We start from the raw sequence: 22,063 nt of genomic DNA on the forward strand, positions 1-22,063 counted from the left end.
ACAGTAAAAAATAAATAAGCCCATCTTCCATTCCAACTTCATAATCTTGTAGAACACACAGACAGCATATATTATAGCGGCATTTTAGAGCAGTCAGATTCCTAAAACACAGTCTCCATCCCTCTTTCGTGAAGAAATCTGCCACCTCCATCTCACCAACTTTTCAATTCTTCTGCCAAAAGGGTCATATTTATGTGCAGAGGTTCCTTGCCCTTATGGTTTAAGCTAATTTGGGGATGATTCTGTACAGGACAAAACTTTGTCTTAATGATCCTTGTGGATCTATTCTAACTTGGCACATTCTGTGAGTATGTGTGATTCTGTAACTTGTAAAATCACTGCAAGCGCAGAGATTGCAATGTTTTACGTCAATTAATATGTCTTGAAATATTTCGGCAACATTCCCTCATGTACATCTACGGTGTGATAGCTTCTAAGCATGGACCAATCTTCCCTGAGTCCTGTGCAGAAACTGGAGTACTCACCCCTGCAACATCCATTACTATGCTGGTTCCTAAATGCTTTCAACAGGTGAAGGGAACTGAGAGCCACAGAGAATTATTCTGCAAGTTGATGACACTCAAACCAGAGTCTTCTGGTCTTGGAGGCTTTTGGTCCTTGTCCTGGAGTACACTGCAGTGCTGCAGGCAGCAGTGCCAAGCAAGCACTGAGCACACAAGGGGAAAAGGAGTCTTCCTTTTCCCCTTGAACACCGTCAGCAGCCAGAGTCCTTACTCAGCTCTTGCAGTTGAACTGTGAGTCTCAGAGTCTCAGGCAGGGCTGAAAATGGGTGTTTATTGAAAACATATGAGTATTTCCTTCTATTGTCTCTACATCCACGTCTTTGTTCTTGCAGATTTTTGCAGGGAGGTAACAGGAGAAAAAGGAAGGATCCCAAGTACTATATGTAATTTACTTAATGTAACTTTTTTTAAACAGTAGGCATAACACTACTGGTTCCATTGGTTTGGTTGGTTATGTGTGAATTATGTTAGAGTACAAATCACATTTTAAAGTTTAAAAAAACCTCGATTTGAATTATAAGCTTTGTGCTGGATGTTTTGCCTAAAAAGCAAACAGAGCTCTCAACTAATTTATTTTTATTTCAAAAGATATCATTTGCTTTTGACTTAATTATTTATGGAAACTGATGCTTTAAACGTTGCTAATTGGGTGGAAAAACACCGTTCCGATGACAGACTTTGGCCAAAACAGATGTTTACAAAAAATTCTTTCTATTGTATGGAAAGAAAGTCACATAGAGAAAACATTAAGTGATTCTTAAAACTGCTCACAGCACAGTAAGAGGTGATTTAGATGAGAGGGAAGGCAGAATCCAAACTGGGAAATGTTTATTTATCGTTGTAGTTTTACTTACCTCAGTGATTATATCCATAAATAGATAATAATAGGCAAATCTTCACCTCAAACTCAACAAGAACATTTCATTGCATTTCCTATTTTAAACCTTCAGTGAAGGACAAGGAAAAAGATTAACTTGATAGTAGATCTTCAAAGAATTATGTAAGTATGATGTTGTATATAGTTAGGAGGAAACTACAGTGTTTATTGCTCATATTCAGAAACTGAAATGTGAGCTAGGCAGCATGAAGAGTGATACTACAAAACAGAAATAAAGTCATTTTGATAAAATGGATGTACAAATTCCCTTTATATTGAAGTTTAAAACTAAAATGTAACATGTTGCATTCAGCAAGAATGAATTATCCCTAACCCTATTTTACAGCATTAGGGATAAGATCACTTGATGGACCATATAACAAATGCATGCCATTTAGTAGTATGCCAGGAAATAGCACAGCATTTCTATTTTTTCCCCACCAATTCACAGCCACTGAATATGTGACTTATATGTTTTATTTAAGATAGAAAATTTAAGAAAGTGCTTTGCTGATTTTCTTGATATGGTCTGTCAGTTGATAGTCTCTGTGAGGGAAGTTTCATGTAAGTTCCGATGTAGCTTTGATATCTCCAGGAAAAAAGCTGCAAACAATTTGGTTCCTTCAATATAGTTGTGTCTGTGAAGAAGGAAAGAAACATGATGAAGTCTTGTCAGGCTGTCCTGCTCTTAAAATTAGGAACATAGTCCAGTGAAGTTTTATGAGTCTTGAGAGGAATTTGCAATATTGGTAACCCCTGGATACCCAGGGCACAGAAGTGCTGGACATCCTTCAATTTGGTACTCCTCTGTATTTACTTCAGAAAACTTTTTCCAGGTTTACATACCCAAATTGGTATTACCTGTAGCCAGCAGCGTTGAGACTTTAATGAGGGGAGACAAAAAGTAATTTGAGAATTATTCTAGGATTCTCCCCTTTCCAGAGTTCAGCATGAGTTGACTCAGCCTGCACAAGTGTTCAGGCAACACACTGAATAGTGGCTTACAGTGGTGCCTCCAACAATAAACACTAGTGACAAGTTTAAGCTATTTTTTGTATAATTATGCGAGTTTTGGCCCCTGGACTACAAATAAATCATTATAGCTGTTTATACTGAAAACCACCAAAATCCTCTCATAACCGTGAGTATCTTTGACTGGGGCACTTCAAAACAGATGCTGTGATGGAAAAGTGCCCATTCACACCATCATCTTTCAGATCAGAGGCTAATGTCATCGCTAGAGAAATGAAAATTGCCAATGCAATGAATTTAAAGACTGAGTAGACACCCAGTGAAAAGTGTATAGTGCTATGTGTTAGATTGGGAATTTTGCTTGCTTGCTTAGCACAGCAGCTAGCTGGGCTGCCCAGTGCACAGCAAAGCTTCCCATCTGGGCGTGCTCATTCATGGACACCAAGGGACTTCAGTCCTCCCCGCATCTCTAATAACAGAAACAGACAAAGAAAGAAACCTGCTTATTTTCTCATTCTGGGAATGCTCCCCATCGTCGGCCGCTCCAATTGGAAGCATCATCACACTTTTCTGTGTTACAGTCTGAAACATTCTGGCAACAGGAATTGTTGAGCCATCACGGATGAAATCTGGATCACCTCCAAAAACTGAAATATATTGGAAAAATGAATTAATAAACAGGTGTAATCCAGGTGCTTTTTTTCTGCTATCATAGATTTAAGCAAAGAGCTGATACTAAGAGTTTCTGAGTAGGAATGGGTTTGAGTGTGTAGCCAACTGATTTCACAAATCAGCTCTGCTTTTTAAACCTCTGGTTTCTTATCAATACAAAAATAAGTAAATGAGGTCTTTTGGCTACTTCTAGAAAACATATCAAAATTTAGCAAGGTGTGGAAGATGCTGATTAGTTGTTCTGTCAAAATCAATGAGATTTGTAAGAGTAAGAGGCTGCAGCACTGAATTGGGAAATCTTATTTGCCCTATTGTTGAGCACAATGCCCCTGCACACTTATAGACACACTAAGAGCTGGGGGGGAAAAAAAAAGGAACACACCTGTTTTTATTGCCTTTCTTGCTGCTTTATAGAGTAGATCATTAACATCAGCAAGCCAGGGCTTTGCACCCAAAGGCATGGACACTTTCAGTTTGTTTGGACTGTTCCTCTTGGAAAAGACACCCTCCAAATGTTCCACCACCTGTAGGGAAAATACTTTTCAAAAAAGCTCTCATCTTGCAACTCAAACTTGTACCCACATTCCTCCTTCTCTTGGAAAAAAATAAGTGCTAAAAACATTCAGTTTACTACAAGTTTAGATTTGTGAGGTGCTGAGAGACACTAGATCACACAGTAATGGCCAAAGAAAAGACTTGTCTCTTACCTGTGTTTTCACAACTGAAAGGTCCATGTGGGGGACCTGACGGATTGAGAATTTGCCAATTACTTTTGCTGGAATGACTGTTTTAATGCCTGGTTCATGGAAAGCTCCTTCAATCCCATGAACAGAGAGAGAGGGGTAACGCCACAGGTGTAGAAGTATTTCTTCCTTTAAAAAAAAATTCAAAATATAAGGGATTGATATAAACAAGCCACAATTTATATAAAAAAAGTTTTTTGCATCCTAAAACTTTTATTTGGAGACCTCTGTATTTTAAAGATATTTGATTTTTTATTTAAACCCATGCATGTGTATTTTCATCTTAAAAACATACTACTACTTTCAGTCATATAAAGATTTGGAAGGTAACATTTTTTCATGAAAAATAAGAAAAATAGAGCATTGTTTTAAAAATCTTCTAAGTAAATTTTTCTAGTGCACAGTAGTATCAGAACAACTTCTGATCTGACTGCCTGTTTATCCCAGAACTTATCACTGGAAAAACCATGAAAATCCAGATCCATCACAGATGATACCAGTGAAGAAATTCTACTAATGAACACTAAAAAGCACAATAGGAAAGATTATAATTTTTAGTAACTAAGTTTTCCTGGAGAAGATGCAGAGGGAAAACAAAATATTGTGATTATTATTCTAACGAAAATAGGAGAAATGTATAAATTATAAACTGGTCTTCATGCAGAACCTCAGGGTGCTGCTGCTTTCCTTCAGTTTTATGAGACTAGACCTTAATCTACACATAAAATCAACATCAATTCATCCTCCTGCAGGTAAAGCATTGAAACTTAGATAGAGGATTTATATTATACTTGTGTATTACTGATTCTTACAGTCTAGCTTTAGGTAATTTGAAAGCTTTTTCCTGGAAATAAAAGCACCCATGTTAGCAGAACCTACACCACAATAATTATGTTAGCGATAAAAAAATTAATCAACTCCTTTCTCCCGGCTGCCATTCTTGTGCAGAGAAATCTTTCCAAGCCAGCCCTTACCTGCTGGTTTTTTATTTGGGATATAATTTTTAATTGCTGGTAAGGAAAAGCTTGTAGCTTTGGATGCTTTTTATGGCGGGCTTGGCAGACATCAAAATCTGTATTAAATAAAAAACACCCGAAACATATCTGCCTAAGGCTGCCTCCCATGTTTCCAGAGCTGAATACAACTTCTTTCCTACTATGTAAACTAAATGTAGGCATTTTAATGCATGTTTTATTTGGCTGATTAGGCTTAGGGGGAGAGAAGGGGTAGGCAAGGAAGGGAGACTTACACTGTTAGTTTTGCATCATTACTTTTAATTGATTATTCATATTTCAGATCACTTTCCCCAGATGCAGTGCCTTACATTTTCAGCAGACTGATTTTATTTATCTGTTACTTCTCAGTGCTCCTTTATTTTATTTTGAGCTTGCCATTGACTGAAAATATCTTTCAGTTTGGCTTTATACATAAATGCTACAAATAGGTGATTTAAATTCTTTCTGCTGAATATTCATACAGATTTTGTGTTACCTTGGTGCCATAGAGGAATTTTTTCACACCACAGTTATTTCTGTGTTCCTCTATATCAAATTCAATCGATTCATATAACTTCCTTTCCTCCTCTGTCAGGGCAGCAACACTGTCGTAGATTCCAGGGATCTGAATACGACCTGTGGAATCCACAAGGCTGTCTACAAAATAAGATACAGATATCAGTACAAGGGGAGCCTCTGTTTCTTCCCCTTGGCAATCATAACACCTTCTCCCTTCTACCTAGCTCTTTACCAAATTACTAAGCCTAACAACTGTTTGCATCTGTCAAGTTGCTTCACCAAACTTGATATATTTGCATATTTATTAAGAAAACCATTGAGCTGCTCTCTGTGTGTAGTGTGTGATGTGTCAGCCCAGCTTCTAACATGAAAACATCATCCTACTGGGATACAAAGCAGCATTAAAAAGTCAGGTTTTGCTATGTGTGGATGTATTAAAGTTGCCTGTAATCCTTAAATGTTCTTAATTGATGTGTGACTGACATCAGCTTAACATGTCTCAAGTCCTGGCCTTACTGGGGACATTCCCTTCCTCAGCTGCCGCCACCATAGCTGTGTTGAGGTTTGGAAATCTGGGGATCTTGCTTCAATGAGACTTGCCTTACAACAGTTAAACGTGTCCCTGACCTTCCTTAGGCTGGCCCTGGGCAGCTCCCCCCAGCTGCTCCTGCAGTGATGTGTGTTCTTACCCAGCAGCGCTATCAGGTCCAGCAGCGGCTCGTGAATGATGCCCCCAAAAGTTCCAGAGTGAAGGTCCTTGCTGCCACATTCAACCTGCACCAAAACCTCTGGTTACTTGTAAACACTCGCTGCCTTATTCTTCTGTGAGTGTTTGTTTTCCACACTGACTGGTGGTTCCAGTTTTTTTTCAACAAGATCACAAATGAACAGTAATTTTTTTTTTTCTAATTATTAAATAGAAAACATCATGTCAGGTGCAATCTGGTTTGGCAGAGAAGCTGGAGCTCTGTTGTCAACCCCTACGAGCGAGAAATTCAGCTGTGTGTAGCACTCACACATTTGAGAGCAAGGGTCCTCCTCCACTCCCTCTTTTGCTTCAGTAAGATTAAAGACATCATACATTAAACATTTGCATATTATTACTGTTTCTAACATTGGAGAATAAATTCTTCAAGATGTCTATCCTTTTTATTTAATGCAAAATCTTCTTAAAAAAGGGAAAAAATAATCTTGTTTGATATTAAGAATATATATCCAATCTTAATTCAAGATTGCAACAAATAAAAATTTATAGGTCTCTTGAATAACAAGTCATTAGAATAGAAGCATTTGAGTTATTAAATGGGCTCTTTGTCCAGACACATTTTCATACTTGAGTTTATCATAAAATATTTTCCTGCAAAGGACTTGTTTATTCTTCTCAAAACCTCATTACAGCTAACTGTCTACTAGCAGGGAGAGATCATTTTTGATGTTTTAATAGCATCATTTTTCTTAACCAAGACTTAGAAGAATTGAATCAAGGCTGCCAATGCTCTTTCAGTTAAAAAAAAAAAAAACCACAAAAAAAAAAACAACAAAAACCTCATTCTTTTTCACACATAAAGATTAATGCAGATTTTTCTTTAGTTTCCAAGTTCTTTAATCTTCTCTCTGAATTCCTTTTATGCTTCATCAGGAAGCATTTCCAGATGAGAAATTTCTGCTCTTTATTTCACAGTAGCTCACACTGCCTGCTAAATATAGCTACAGTGTTGGCTACACTGAACTTTTATCTACTACTGCCAGCGTTTACAAAAATTTTGTGTGGCTTTTAAACCCAGAGATCCAACCAAACTGAGTCCCTTTAGTCTTGATTCATTATACTGAGCAGTATCTGCTGCAAAAGGGCAGAGCAGCAGGAATAATGGTTTTGGAGAGAGTTGGAGAGGGAGGTGTAGGGGTGGTGTCCACGAGAGCAGAGTTGCTGTGCAGAGGGGAGGATGAAAAGAGACTGGCAGAGTGGCAGGAGAGTAATGGGATAGGAAAGGGATCAAAGGAAGAAATGATTGAAGAGAAGTTAATGGAAGTAAATAAGGCTAACGGGACTGAAATGAGGAGGGAAATCAGTAGAAGCCAAAAGGGATGCAGAAGAAAGCTCTGTACTTGTAAATATTAAGCTTTCCTTCAGTCTTTCTCTGCATGCAGATCTAAGTACAGCTCCACCATTGCTGTCTTTCAGAGGCTCAGCTGGAGTGAACCTGTGTCCTTTACCTCCACAAAGAAGCAGGCATTTCCCCGACTCCCATAGGTAAGGGCAGGCTTCTTGTTGCTGAGCCACAGGTTGTCTGAAATTACAATATAATCAACATCAGAGAAGAAGCTCTGGTTTTCTTCCTCAAGTAGCTTCTCTAGCCCCAAGGATCCTGCTTCTTCCATGCCTTCAATTACAAACTTGAAGTTCACTGGCATAGCCTGCATAAAAATCAGAAAAGTCTGGGTAAGAAGCAAGCATTTTAATTTTTTTTAAAAAAGCTTTAAAATTAGGAGCAGACTGGTTTGCTATATAAATTGTGTTAGGATAAGAAAGATGTTGGATGAGTAGTAGGATATATAGCTTGCTACGTTAGAAAAGCCAGTGACAGACACATATAGGTTCCCAGAAAAATTTGTTCTTTTCCTCATGTTTTTATTACTATTCATTTTTAAAGGACAATAAGCAATGCCTTTTTTTCTTCTTTGCATTTTCAGAAAACTTGCTGGAATAATTCATTAAACAGGTTTCTGTCAGTGCTATTCCATATTCTAATTGCTTTGGAAATTATAACTGTCTGATAGCAATTGCATTTTCACAGAAAATTTCCTGTCTCTTACATTTCCACTGTTACTGCCCGTGTGGGAGCCACTGGCTGTGGTTTTCCCAGTGTTGTCTATCACCAGACTTACATGATGATAAAAACATTGTCAGTGCCTCTACTGTAATTGGCTTTTTAACACTCATAAATTTGCAAGACTGCTGGTTGATAACAATGCATTTCCAAGAGTAATTAGGAGAACTTTTATTACGGAATAGTGGGAGTTGAAAATGCTGACACATCCCGTAGGGGACATGAATTTTAACTTAGTTTCCTGTTGCAATTCATTTTCTCATTAGAGGTTTTAAGATGTCTTCGCCTTTGATTCGCTGCTCAGATTAAAAGCAAGAATGAATATGTAAAATTAAATGAACTCATGTCATGGATGGGTTCACTGACGGATCATCAGCTGGCCACAGCAATTTTGGAAACAAACTGTTAATGAATATTGTTTGATGGTCTGTGCTGTTTTCTAGAGAAATACTTCAAATGACAAAAGATTCCTTTTTTTGCTTGTTTGTTAAAATGTCAAGATCGCTGTTAGTATTTGAAAAAACTAGAAAGATGTAAAACCCATAACCATATCCACTTACAACAACTACTCTTTAGGTGTGTTTTCTAGGGTTTGAGACTGAGGTAAATTCAGTACTATAGATGCAAGAAAAACATTTTTCAGAGGTTGTGAGGGGACTTTAAAAAAAAACAAAAAAAAAAAAACAAACAAAAAAAAACCAAAAAAAAAAAAAAAAAAAAAAAAAACCCAAAAAAAAAAAAAAAAAAAAAACAAAAAAAAAAAAACAAACAAAAAAAAACCAAAAAAAAAAAAAAAAAAAAAAAAACCCAAAAAAAAAAAAAAAAAAAAAAAAAAAAAAAAAAAAAACAAGACTTAATGCTCAGTTTGTGCCATAATGTCATACAAGAGACAGAAAACTGCTTCTCATCACTAACAGAGTATGTCATTCAAATTCAGCTTAAAGGATGATAGTTAACTTAGTTACAAGTCTAAAATATATTTTTGGTTTACCTTGACTTTGGGGCTAAGACTACTCTAAAACTATTAAATTATTTGAAGATTACTATGTTGGTCATTGCAGTAATTTAGGGGCAAATATCTGACCTCAGAAATCTGTCAGAATCTGAGTGATTGTATTTTTATTTGGTGAATGCACCCATTCAAAGTATTTGCTTTGATTAATCTGTTGATGACATAACAGCCCATTTTGGATTAACATATTTAGATGCTTATTGTCTTCACACATAAATTGAAGGTATCTTGTAGGCAGACAAAACCAAAGATCAGCAGAATGTATCAGCAGAGAGGAGTCTTCATCAGCATTCTGTAATGTCTGTTATTTTACCATTTTAAAAGCTCTCAAGAGAACAGAACAATTATCAGAGCTGTGTAATGTATGTAGTACATATCGAATGCTTCCCTGTGGGTTTTCCTCTGCAGGGCAATGGCAGTAAGAGTGCATTTACATTGCAGACAGACTGTCCAAAACAGAAATGCTCAAAGACAAGCTCTTACTGGAGTGGGACCAGTGCCCTAAGTGTTGCATCAGAAATAGTTAAAGTTTCAAATTGTATATAGTCTGTTGGGACAGAGAGGTATCATCTTACTCAGGAATGTAAATACATCCCTCCAGAGATATAATAAAAAATAGCAAATAATACTAAATAGTAAAAATTAGCAATAATAATAATAAAGAAGTCATGATTGATACCTACTAATTTCAAGGCTCTAAATGTTTCCACTGCATTTATCCAAGCTAGGACTGGTCCCTTATTGTCTGTTGCTCCACGACCATAGAGGTTTCCTTCAAGAGAAAAGAGGAAAGTTTTTAAGCAATCTTTGAATTTTTCCTCATCACTTCAATTTAATTGGCAAATTCCAGTTGCCACAGAAGATTTAGTGATGGAGGGAAGAAGTGTCAAAAGTGTCAGGATTTCACTGACTCATTTAAAATAAAGTGATGAGTGTTTGGGTGCTTCCCAATGGACCAGTACTCTTTTTTTCCCCTCTTTCCTTCCTTTTATATGCATAAAGTTGTGGTTTCTGCTACATGCCAATTTTTGAGCTTCACTTTTCTTCTTAGGAACTGTTTGTTCATACCAGATATGCCTGGAGGGCTTGCACGATATGCAGCTTCTGGACACAGCATTCAGACCAGCTAACAAGCAGCAAAAACCCTACAGATAAATGCCATGGCTGAAATATGAAGCTACAAGTCAAAGTGTTTAATTTCTTTTTCAACTGCACATCATGTACAGTTATCATTGTACATGAAACTGAAATCTGTGTCTGTCTATAAACTTCTGTAGCATTCCCCACTGGATATACACTGGACTAAGACAAAAGAATTATGCCAGTAAGGCTGGTGGGAATTGATCCCAGATAATGAGAAAGGGCAACTCAGTGGTTATAGCCTGGGAATCAGGATTTCTGAGGTCTTACTTAACTGCTGATCCTGTATCCATTATTTTTGTTCCTTCAGTCAGCTAGCTGTGCTGGAAGGATAATTACATTAAGGGGTCCTCTCATTCTTCCACCACAAATGCTAATATTTCCACACCAAATATTAGGCAGTCACTGCTGGATCTCACTAGCTACAGAACAATCATCAAAGCTGAAAGCTGCTGGACATGCCCCAAAGATTTCCACAGAAATCCTCACACTTGGGTTAAATATTCAGGAGCCCTTCTCCCACACAGAACCTCAGTCGTGTATTCCAATAGTGATCCAAAGATGCACACCATCAATTTCAGTCAGTGTGTAGGGGTCAGTGTCCCAGCCATCCTCCTTCTTGGCAGGCTGCACATCCACGTGACCATAGAAACATACAGTGGGGTTTTGTGGATCCTTCCCCAGCTCTCCGAGAATCACAGAAGGCAGTGGGAGGACTTGGCCATCAGGCAGCTGTGGAGAAAGAAAAAAGCAACTAAGAAAAAAAAGGCAACTAAGGAAAACCAAACCTTCTAAAACTTACAAATGTACAAAAAAATCTGGAATTCTCAGTATTGAAAATACTTCTGCACTCAATTGACTTTGATTTGATCAGGAGCACAAATCTGACTGAATCCAGTTAAAACATATTCAGAGAAACTAAGATCTTTCTGCTCAACTGTTTATTTATTTCCTGCTGGACTTTATCTAAGTCTTCTAACATTTTATGGTCATAAATGCCCTTCTCACTGAGCTCTCACTTCCCAGCACTGGAGAAGACAGAGGTAACCTTGTGCTATGGAGTCTATTGTGACACAAACAGTCAAAAGCCACACAAATTAATTTGGGGTTTGATTTCACCACAGACAGAGGGCAGGAGGCCTGTAAGTTCAAACATAGAATCTGAAAAAAGTGTTGCTGGCAGGAGACAGCAGCTATGTCAGATTGTCTTAAAAACAGGTTAAGGCTAAACCTCTAATGTGGCCCTGTGCAGAACAGAGCTCCACATGGCCCATTTGCATTCTCTGCAGCCATCAAATGACACAAACTGAAATATTATTTTGCTGTACTTCAGGGTCCTTGTGCTAAGAATCAGAATCCTCACCAAAAGCATCAGAGAAAAGAAAAGATAATCACTATTATTGAACTTTTGAATTCCTGTTAGATTAGGAATATAACAGCCCCGGACAGGAAAAAGCCCATGGCTACAGTAAGGTAAGTTAATTAGAGACTAAGGTTTCTCAGAGATGAATTCTTTCCTATTGCTTTCCAACAATGGAAGAAAATAGTTTGGATCATTTGTCAGAAGCTCTGAAAACCAAAGATGATGCTCTAGGTAGCTAACCTTTAGATGTTCTGTCTGACAACATTTTCCTTGTAAAAGTACCTCCCTCATAAAGTTCAGTGACAAATGATGCATTAGTTCTCATGCTTCATTACAGACAAAAATTTAAAACTAGCCCCAGTAAAAAACCTCAGTCCTTTTACTTTTGCAAACTTCTTCCCTCCAGTTAAAAGCATCAAACTCCCTCCTATGCACAGAACACCAGTTTGCATTTGGATTGCCTGTATGGTTCCCAGGATGCTCTCAGTTCTCAGACCTGATTTCAGCAGGTATCATGTAGGTACAGAACTATTGATAAATTTGTATCTAGCTTTCAAAGAATAACACTATGTCATAACATACGTGTACATAGCACTGAATGCAATAGGTAGACCCATGGGTAGATATGATGTTTTAAGTTCAAGAATTTGAGAAGCACCTGATGTGACCCCAAGTTTACTAAATTAACAGTGGCTCCCAGTGTTGCAAGTCTGTCTGCTGCCAATGCCATCATTCGCATTACTTCTTTCCTCAGATGTGGTTGAACAGAATCGCTTTCCACAGCCACCCATTCCTTCAGATCCTGCACAGGAAGAAATGTGCAATTAGGTGATCCAGAATGCTGTTGTCCTTGGCCCTTGTATCAGAAATCCGCACTGGAAGATGATTTCCTTTCTGTATTATCACAGCATTATCATGGATTCTCTAAGGTTTCAGGATAGAGAAGAGTCGCTTAGATGTCTCCACAGGGTTGAGATTCCTGATTTTCTAAACAGGGAGGGTGCTCATACTTAGGCATTCACATTGTCAACCCTGTCAAATCCAGTGGAAGAGGAGGTAGACTAGATGCTGACTAGTTTGCATTATAGAAATTGCATTGTGTACAACTTACCTTGGTGGTTCTCATGAGGATTCAGAAGTGCTCATAGATTGAAAGCCTAACTGATACTGACTAGATTAATTATGTTTCTGTCTTTTCCCAGAGGGTTGACAAAAATGAAGCACAAACCAGCACGGGACCAAGACTCCTCTCCTTCTAAAGAGCAAACCTACAAAAATCAGTTCTGAAGCAAAGACAGAGTGAGCATCCTATCTGGCTCGCATGCCCCATGCAGTTGCATTTTGGCTTAGTGGAGCCTCTGTCTGAACACACTCAAAGGACGTCCACAACCACCCCTTTTGTGGAAGTCCATGCAAGTCCCTCCTTCACCCCAGGGGTCCCCAGCTGTCTGCCCTCTTACAGCCTTGCTGTGTGAAGCGTATATTGCACTCCTGATGCCAGACCTGGAACCCTGCTCATTACCCTTGTGACAGGCACTCCTTCTGCTAGAGGAGCCCAGGCCCCTGGGCCACCAGCTCTGTTCATTATTTCACTGCAATAGAGCTCCTACCTTGATGAAATCACTTTGATGTGCATCAATGTACTGGAAGATCTCCCTCTCCAATGCTGAAGAGGATGAAGAGGACATTCTGCCTTAGAGAGCAGCACAGGGCTGAAATTGATGCTAGCTGAAAGTTAAGGATAAAATTCAACATTAAACACATCCTGCAATATACATTTCTTTTCAGCACTAGAAAGCAGAGACATTCACAACGTGCTGAACTTATTTAAGTCTCATTTAATCTCCTCAAGCCAGAAGAAAGTATACTCATTCTATCACATAAAAACTTCAATTGATTCATAGTCAAGTTGCTGAAAGAAAAATTGAAAAAAATTACCAAAGAGTGAACATCTTTAGTACTAGCTTTATAAATAACTTAGGGGTAACATTTTCTAAAGAAACATTTGTTGCATCTGTTTTTCAGTACACAAGCATCAAATTGTATATTCTGGGAAGACAACCCTGGGGCAAGACTTGCAGAACACCAACAGCCCAGGGGACTCATCTTTCTTTTTCTTCATTTCCAGAATCATAGAATATCCTGAAATGGAAGGGATTCACACAGATATTTGAGTCCAGGTCATGGCCCTGCACAGCGCAATTCCAAGAATCCCACCATGTGCCTGAGAGCATTGTCCAAACACTCCTCAAACTCTGTCAGTCTTCATGCTGTGACCACTTCCCTGGGGAGCCTGTTCCAGTGCCCAGCCACCATCCGGGTGAAGAACCTTTTCCTGACATCCTGCCTCAACCTCCCCTGACTCAGCCTCAGGCCATTCCCTCAGGTCCTGTCACTGGTCACCACGGTGAAGGGATCAGTGCCTGCCCCTCCTCTTCCCCTCATGAGGAAGTTGTGACTGCAGTGAGGTCTGTCCTCAGTCTCCTCCAGCTGAACAGAACAAGTGATCTCCAGTGCTCCTCACATGGTTTCCCCTCAAGGCCCTTCACCATCTTCATAGTCCTCCTTTGGACACTCTCCAGTGGTTTAATATCGCTCTTAAATTGTGACACCCAAGACTTTCCCCAGCTCTCGATGTGAGGCCACTCCAGTGGAAAACAGAGCAGAACAGTCTCACTTGCCCAGAGGGTGATGCTGCACCCCAGGACATGATTTTCCCCCCAGACTGCCAGAAGAAGGCAGAAAAATTGATTCACTGAGACACATTCCATATTTTATGTGAATAAGGGAAAACAAGCCTGACACTGGAGAGTATTAGAAAACAAATAGCTTTTGTGGTTGATTAAGAGCAGTGACAATACTGAAACAACTTGATAAGTGCAGAATTCATTTAGTACCTGCAAACCTCTCTGCCATCTTTTTTTTCTTTTGATGAGATAAGGTTTTAAAGTGTGTTTTTCTTATTCCTCCAGTTTTCCTTTCATGTTTGCTTGAAGTTGTTGCTTTAGTGTCCTGAATTGGTATTAGCAGAGTAATCCTTGGATAGCTAAATACTTGGTTGGTCTAAATTCAGAACAGCTGCTGTATCAGGCTGTGATAGGATGGACTCTAAGGTCAAAACCCAATCCTTTTCTGAAGATATTCCATAATTGTAACAAAAGGTATAGTTGCAGATCCATCCATAACTCCTTAACTTTGATGCATTGCTAAGGTGATAAGCTGTGGAAATATTAATAATTTCAATTATGTTTCTCTGACAGAGAAAGAAGACTGAAAACCCAAGCACGATGAACAAGATGAGGGAAACATTGTTCACTTTGGCTGGAGATCCTAGCTGTGTGAAGGATGGGCCCCATTTTCCAAACTTCCCGCAGAAGTAAGATTACAAGGTTTGCTTCACTTCCTGAAGTGAAGCTTTGAGAAGGCCTCTGATAGCAGATATAGTTCCCAGTGTCCAGTTCCTGACATCTCTTAAGACTGGAAACACTGGTATTGAAACAGACCAAATGCTGATTTTGCAGGAGAGTCAATCTGCAAAGCACTGTTTTGGAGAAGACTTGTTAACCAAGCCAAGAAAATCCAAATTTGGAGGTGGTTTTTAGGATGGAGAGATTAAATTTAGCCATATTATTTAAATATATAAATATTTTTAAAATACTAAACCCCAGCCTTAAGTGGTGGTCAGAGTACCATTTTCTTCTCACATTGTTTTCTCCATAAAACAGTAAACCCTACCTCCAAGAGGTGGATCTAATCAACAATCCCCTTCAAATATTTTCATCACCAGTCCCTGCAGCAGCAATTTGTCCTAAAGCAAAAGTGATTATTACAGGAATTTTTGAAGCAAGCATGGAAAAAATCTGGACACTGTAGATGAGACAAAGCAGCTTCTGGGATTTAGCAAAAAAAGACATGGTAGAGAATGAGGTGGTGATAATTTAGGTTACAGTTGCCTTTGGATTGAGCTTCTGCAGGTAAGGCTTAAGAACAGGAATTCTGCAACAAGCACCCTAAACTTAAAACCCCCAGTCTGGCTGTTTCTTCCAGTCTTGGACTGTGCAAGTGGCTGCAAATATTTGTCAACTGAAGCCCATTTTTGAGGGGGCAATAGGAAGTCAGAGTGTGGACCACAGGCACGGTCAGGAGGACTTCCCAGGCTGCACAGGGCAGAGGAGAGAAGACCATGAGCCCCAGACTGGGAGGTGCTAACAGGACCCTGGCAAACTGGACCCTGAGTTTCCTGGCACAGAGAAGACACTGGCTCGTGCTGAGGTGGTGCCTGGGTAGATACAGGAGGGCATCTGAGCCAAGACATTACAGGCCATGTTCAAAAGGGGCTCAAGGTCATTGGAGAAATCAGCATTAGGTAAAAGCTGAGCACAGAGGCCATTTATGTTATTTTATTCTCTTTTTGCCACTGTGCACTTTTGGGGGCCCACACAATGGCTCTTCCTGTGCCGTGTTGCTCAGTCTCACTTCAGCCAGCAGCGTGTCCCAGGAGAGCAAAGTTTACCTTCAAGCTGGTTCTTTTGACTGATAAAGTGTATTCCACCTGGGAGCTGGGCATCACATGAGCTGAAGAAGAGGATAGGACCATGATGGGTGCATATGTGAGGGGCTCTGGAAAAGTGCAAGGCACTGTACCCCCAGAAGAAAGTGACAGAGATAGGAATGGCATAAGGAAAATTCATCTGAAGGTGGGATGAAACCTAGTTTTGCTGGTCAAGAGATCCCAGGATTTCAATCAGCTGTTCATCTAGAGAGACATCAGGGCCATTATCTTCCTTTACCACAAAGCTGGCTGGATGCCTCAGTTTCACATGTATTTCACTCATATTTCTACCTTGTAGAAAAATGGTGAAATTAAAAAAAAAAAAAAAAAAAAAAAAAGAAAAAGGTGAAAACCTTGTAGAAAAATTATGAAAAATAGAAATTACCTTGTAATTTCCAAACCTCAATTTGGAAAACATTTACAACAGAGGCTACTGAATGCACCCTCATTTAACCTTAGTGTAGAAAACTAGACAGGCTTCTCAAGTTCACTTATGTAAAAACAGATCTTTTGGTTATGCCATGCTTGAACAAGGAAGATCATAGCAGAGGTCAGAACATGGCTGCTAGAGGCACCAAGCTCATGCAATGGATTTAAATATCAGTGTCTCCATCACATCATGATTTCCCCTCCCTCTAGTCAAATCTTGGATATTGCTGTATTCTATGCACTTTCACTCTAAAAAAATTAATATATTTATATATATGAGTCACCTTATGATCACTTGAATAAATACGTACCTTTTAATGTCAGAAGCACAAAAGGGCTGCTTGCTTTAACAGAGGATGTGTGCTGTGGTGCTGATACCTTTCTCTTTTTGTCTCAGTTACGTGCGAATGACCTGGAAAGAGGCAGACAAGAGACATAGGTCTTTGTCATGTTTCATTAGCATTTAATTGTTTAAGAAAATGAAACAAGGAAGCTAAAATGCTGTGAAGGAAAAAAGCCCCAACCAACCAAGCAAAATATCCTAGGGAAATCTGGAATTACTCTGTGATATTTTCAAAACAGACAAAACTTCAAGAAAAGATCATAGAATATCACAAAAATATTCTCATTAAAGTAAGGAACAGTGCCAAAGATTGAGAAATGAATATAAGGAGATACTAAGCAGCAGAGTGCACAAAATATTAATAATTCAAATGAGAAATTAGGTAACAGCTATGTTTTGCTGTAGTAGAAGGAGGGAGGGAGGGGAGTAGCTGGTGGAATTTCATGTTAATGTACTACTAATACACAAAGTGCAGCTCAGGAGCATTTGGATGGCAACTGGAACAGCTCGTGTCAAAAAGGGAGTCAGTTTAATAAAGCTGTAGAAAGGTTTCAGGCAAGGCTGAAATATCTCAGTGCCATGAGGAGGGGAAAATTATTTGAAAGAATTATAAATTCGGGGGGATATCAAACAAAGGCTTCAATGTTCAATGTCAAGTGTATTTTATTTGATGTCATCTAAAGGAGCAGTTGCTGCTCTGTAGAAAAATGTAATATGCCTATTTTTAGAAATAATGCATGGCAGTCAGTTGTGCTCTTTCTCTTCCTTTGTTCCTTAGTAGTAAGAACATTTTTTGTCTCGCTTCCTCCCATGTTGTTAAGCACTGTTAAAAGAAAACTTAGTGCTTTTCTGTAGTGATTTAACAAGAAATCCAAGTTGATTCGTTAACCAGGATAATTCTGTGATGAAATATCAACTAAACTTACAAACATTTGATAAGTAGGTCCTGAACATGCTTTGGAGGCCTCCTTGTCTCTCCTGAAGCATGTACTTTATGCACTTCCCTCCCTGCGACACAGCGTTCCAGGTGGGTGCAGGGAGGAGGATGCCAATGAAAACTGAACACTGGGTTGCAAACACCTCAGAGAAAAACAGTCAGCACTCATCTGGTTTGCAAATAACAAAGTACCTTTGACATGAAAGGAGATAAAGATGTTTATGGCAGTAGGAACTAATTTACCAAGTCAATGGTGGACCCCATTGAAAGGAATGTTCCCCCTAAGCAATCACCATCAAGGAAGGTAACTGAGATAATGGGTTTATTTTTTAACTTCCTTTAACAATACTCATTGATAAGTGGCATACCTTTGGTAGAAGCAGGCAATCAAGCCACAGTCACCTCTTCAGCTGAGTGAGACTCTTGGAGGAGGAGGATGACAACTCTTCATATGGCCAGCCCCGAACACATGCAGCCGCCGTTGTTGTGAGGACCAGGAGCTGCAGAGATCCAGACCCCTGCAGGGGAACAAATACCAGCTCACAGTGCCTGACTGCAATTGAAGATTACTAAAGAAGTATCATCCAAATCAACAGACTGTGTAACAGCAATGAAAATATCTGGTGGGAAGAACAGGCGAGGTCTGCACTTGCTGGCAGGTGACACTGCAATACCCAGTGCTATTTCCAGCAGTCAGCTCTTAAAGTGTTGCAGTATTGATTGCCTGAATGGTGTGTTGGAGAACAGCAATGACCACCCTGCCTATGCTCAAGTCAACCCTTTAGTGGAAAAAGTGATACCCTATTTATCAGTTCTGTTTTGCTGTAATACAGATGATATTTTAAAAGAATGTCCTTATCTCTGGGTGCTCTTTGCAGCTGCCTTTGTGGCTGATGATGGGAGCCTGAACTGGAAAGGTGTCCTCTTTCACCTCCAGAACAGGGGCATTTTATCTCAATTTTACTGATAAGTTCTGCAGTTAATGAAGAGATAGTTTTATGTTAAAGATTAATTTTGGGTTTAGATGCTCACTTCTGCCACTCTGTCATACAATAATCAAATCAGGATAGCCAAATCAGTAACACATCAAGTCATGTATTCCAAGAGGAATCCCAGTGCCAGAAAGCACTTTAACATTGCTGATAAGTGTTGCTGCTTTACTGTAGTATATTGGAGGACAGAGAAAAGAGGTGGATTATGCTTTGTCTTGAAAACTGGAAAAAAAAAGGGATACATTTCTGTTAAGGCAAAGCCCTTCTCCCAGGAAATAGTATTATCCTTTGTGCCCAGTGAGGAGGAGTAATTCACTATTTGCCGAAGAAAATTTTCTGCTGATTGGTTTGCAATCAGACAAACGTGGGTATGAAAATATACTTTCTGGAAATACAGCTCTGCTGACTCTTGCTCTTTTCATGGCAGAAAGGTTCATAGGTAAGAACTGTGGGATATGCAGTATTTGTTCTTAGATGTGGATAGCCTCACCGTCTTCTCACTGCTACATCTTGCATATCAGAAGGGAGAACTGCTGAACTTGTAGTAAATTTAAGGTGCCTGTGTCTGCATACAAATTTCTACCCTTAAAGTCCTCTGCCCATTTGAAAGAACCTCTATTGGCATGCTCAAATACAGTAAAAAACATAATAAGTAATAAGGGAGGTCCAGGTCCTGTCTCAGAACCTTTCACTTTTTTAAGTACCTGTTCTTCACTTGATTAATGTGTAAAACCTCATTTGCAAATGAAATGCAAAATTTGGGGGGGAATTCAATGTTTGTTTTAATTTATTTAAAATAATTCTATTTTTACATGAATCCTGCCTTCATTTATCTTAGCTTTAAGTGTTTCACACTGGAGGTATTCCTAAATTAGAATAGTACAAGTCAGATTAAAAATAGATCTATTATATCTAGTAGATCCATTTAACTATTTGTCTATTTATCACATAATACTACTGAGGAACTATACTGCCATGGGAAAAAAAAAAAGCTATTATTACTTTATAGCTTAGTATTTCATTGCTAATTGTCCCTTATTTTATAACCTATAACTTGTAACAAGGTTTAAGGTCCACAATATAAGAGATTTGTTTTGTTATGGTCCTTATTCCATTTATGGGCTATCATAAACATTGCCAACATTGCTTAGAAGGATTTTTAAATGTAGGCAGGTTTATCTCTTCAATAAAAACACTCTTTGCTGGTAGCTTATTAACTACAAGAAATGAAAGAACCAACTGGAATAGTTTGGTTGAATATCCTCTTTGGGATACAGTAAGTGTTTAAGCAGGAGGAAATAGACTGATAAAAGGAAAATAAGAGCAGAACTCAAACAATAGGCTAAAGAGGGGGGGGGAAGCATAATTGGCTCTATTCTCTTGTTTTTTGAAAATGTAAACAATCTAGAGCAGAGATGGTTCCCTACTTTGTGTTTCCATTACTACCTCAGGGCAAAGTGTAGCACCCTCACTTGGTTACAAATTGATGGTATATTCATTTCAGCAGAATTATCGTGCCTTAATTGTTGCCTTAATTAAAAGCGTATCTTAAATAATTACAATCCTTAGTTTGAGTGAGCAAATATTTGAGAAATATGCTATTAGGAACAATATTTCATTGACAGAAAAATGATATGATGGTTTTCAATGCTTCCTGTCACTCTATAAGCAGCTATCTTGTCACTCTATCAAGACAGCTATTTTTCATTTCTTGAAAGTGTAGTACAGAACAGCAGGAATGTTGTTGTCATGTAATAATCAGTGGTACCTGGTTATTATTGCAGCTTACTGTCATTTCTCAATATACTCCCTTAATATAATTTATCATTGCATCCCAGAAGTATTGGTGTGGAATGGAGAGGCCCTTTCACACAATTCCCATATCTCCCCTCCCTACAGATATTTCTACTTCCCTGTGCAGTAGCAGCAGAAAGCCCTTCCATCTCTTGGCTCCTTCCCGCTTCACACTGCAGTTAGAAAAGTATTTCCCAGCCACCATCCTTCAGGATAACCACAACTGATGCCAAAACACAAGTTGAGCAACACTGTCCACTGTGAGAGCTTGTCAACAGTGGATTGAGATTGTGCTGATAGAGAGGAAAAGATCCCCTAGACCCTGACTTGGTAGTTGTTGCCTGGATGTCCATAATCACACCTGGGTATGTCAGTGGAAGGAGATTGACTTAGAAAAGGTCCCCTTACCCAGGCAGGAGATGCTCCACAAGGATAGGTGGCTGCAGACTGTCCTCTGTACAGAGCAATGACACCCAGCACCTTCCAGGAGTAGGGCCACAAAGATCTGAGGAACTGTGAGGAGGAAGAGCAATAACACGGAGCCCTCACACCGCCTGGTGGCTCATTCAGCAGCCTCTCTGTACCCAGAGCTCCAAGCACTCAGGCTTTAAGCGATAAGAGAAGCAAACTAGTTCTTGTCCAGTGCCAATTCCAGTACACTGCTCTGAGTGCTGAGATAGACTGTCCTATTTTCCAAAAGCAACATTGTAAATTCATTTGGCTTAATGATTAATTTAATTTTTTTTCAGATGTTACTCACACTGAAATGATGGCAAGAGGTTATCCCCATCTTGATATCCTTCTGACAGCTTTTCTCAGCCAAATAGCATAGGTGTTCCTTAGGGAAAATTAATGTCCTCCTTGCAGGTGAGTCTTTTATCCAGCTGGTAACTCACAGCCATTTCCAAACAGACACACCAGAGACTGCTTTTCGGGCTCACAGAATCAAGCTGACACTAACTATGCATCACTTTGTTTATGAAGCTCTTCCTACTGCCTCCTCCCACCTTTCCGTGAGGTCCAGGAACTGGCAGAGTCAGGGCACAAGTCACTGAGGTGGTGATGTGCATGGTGTCCTTCAAGGCACATGTCCAGAGCACCACAGAGTTAACTCAGTTTGACACTTCGCTGACTTCTGCATCTCAGCTGGGTGTCCCAGGAGCCACAGCCTCCCAAGAAAGGCTTACGAGTATTTTTCCACTGCAGTCCCACTGTCATTGAAGTGTATTTGGGAGAAGGCCAAAGCAAGCCAAGGTTCTTCTCTTGACAAACACAAGCTCTTTTAATCTTAAATGAAAAAAAAAAAAACCCTTAAATATAAGCTTTCTTAAGCTTAAATATCTGAAAAACAAAAGAACCCACTGTTTAAAC

General features: G+C 39.2%; 1 protein-coding gene across 1 annotated transcript; it reads right to left on the reverse strand.

Moving 5' to 3' along the window:
* Positions 1-1,919: 1,919 nt before the first annotated feature.
* Positions 1,920-21,176, reverse strand: CNDP1 (carnosine dipeptidase 1). Its single transcript, XM_041484829.1, has 14 exons — positions 21,101-21,176; positions 18,275-18,424; positions 16,938-17,038; positions 13,256-13,373; positions 12,304-12,447; positions 10,852-11,014; positions 9,826-9,914; positions 7,517-7,717; positions 5,992-6,076; positions 5,280-5,440; positions 3,753-3,917; positions 3,428-3,569; positions 2,873-3,020; positions 1,920-2,039 (listed from the first exon to the last, which is right to left on the reverse strand). The coding sequence occupies exons 4-14, from the start codon at positions 13,331-13,333 to the stop codon at positions 1,934-1,936; spliced, it is 1,482 nt and encodes a 493-aa protein (XP_041340763.1). The 5' UTR covers positions 13,334-13,373; positions 16,938-17,038; positions 18,275-18,424; positions 21,101-21,176; the 3' UTR covers positions 1,920-1,933.
* Between the last annotated feature and the right edge of the window lie 887 nt (positions 21,177-22,063).

The sequence above is a fragment of the Pyrgilauda ruficollis genome, unplaced genomic scaffold (assembly GCF_017590135.1).
Source record: "Pyrgilauda ruficollis isolate IOZ18807 unplaced genomic scaffold, ASM1759013v1 scaffold68, whole genome shotgun sequence".
In the NCBI taxonomy this organism is placed as follows: Eukaryota; Metazoa; Chordata; class Aves; order Passeriformes; family Passeridae; genus Pyrgilauda; species Pyrgilauda ruficollis.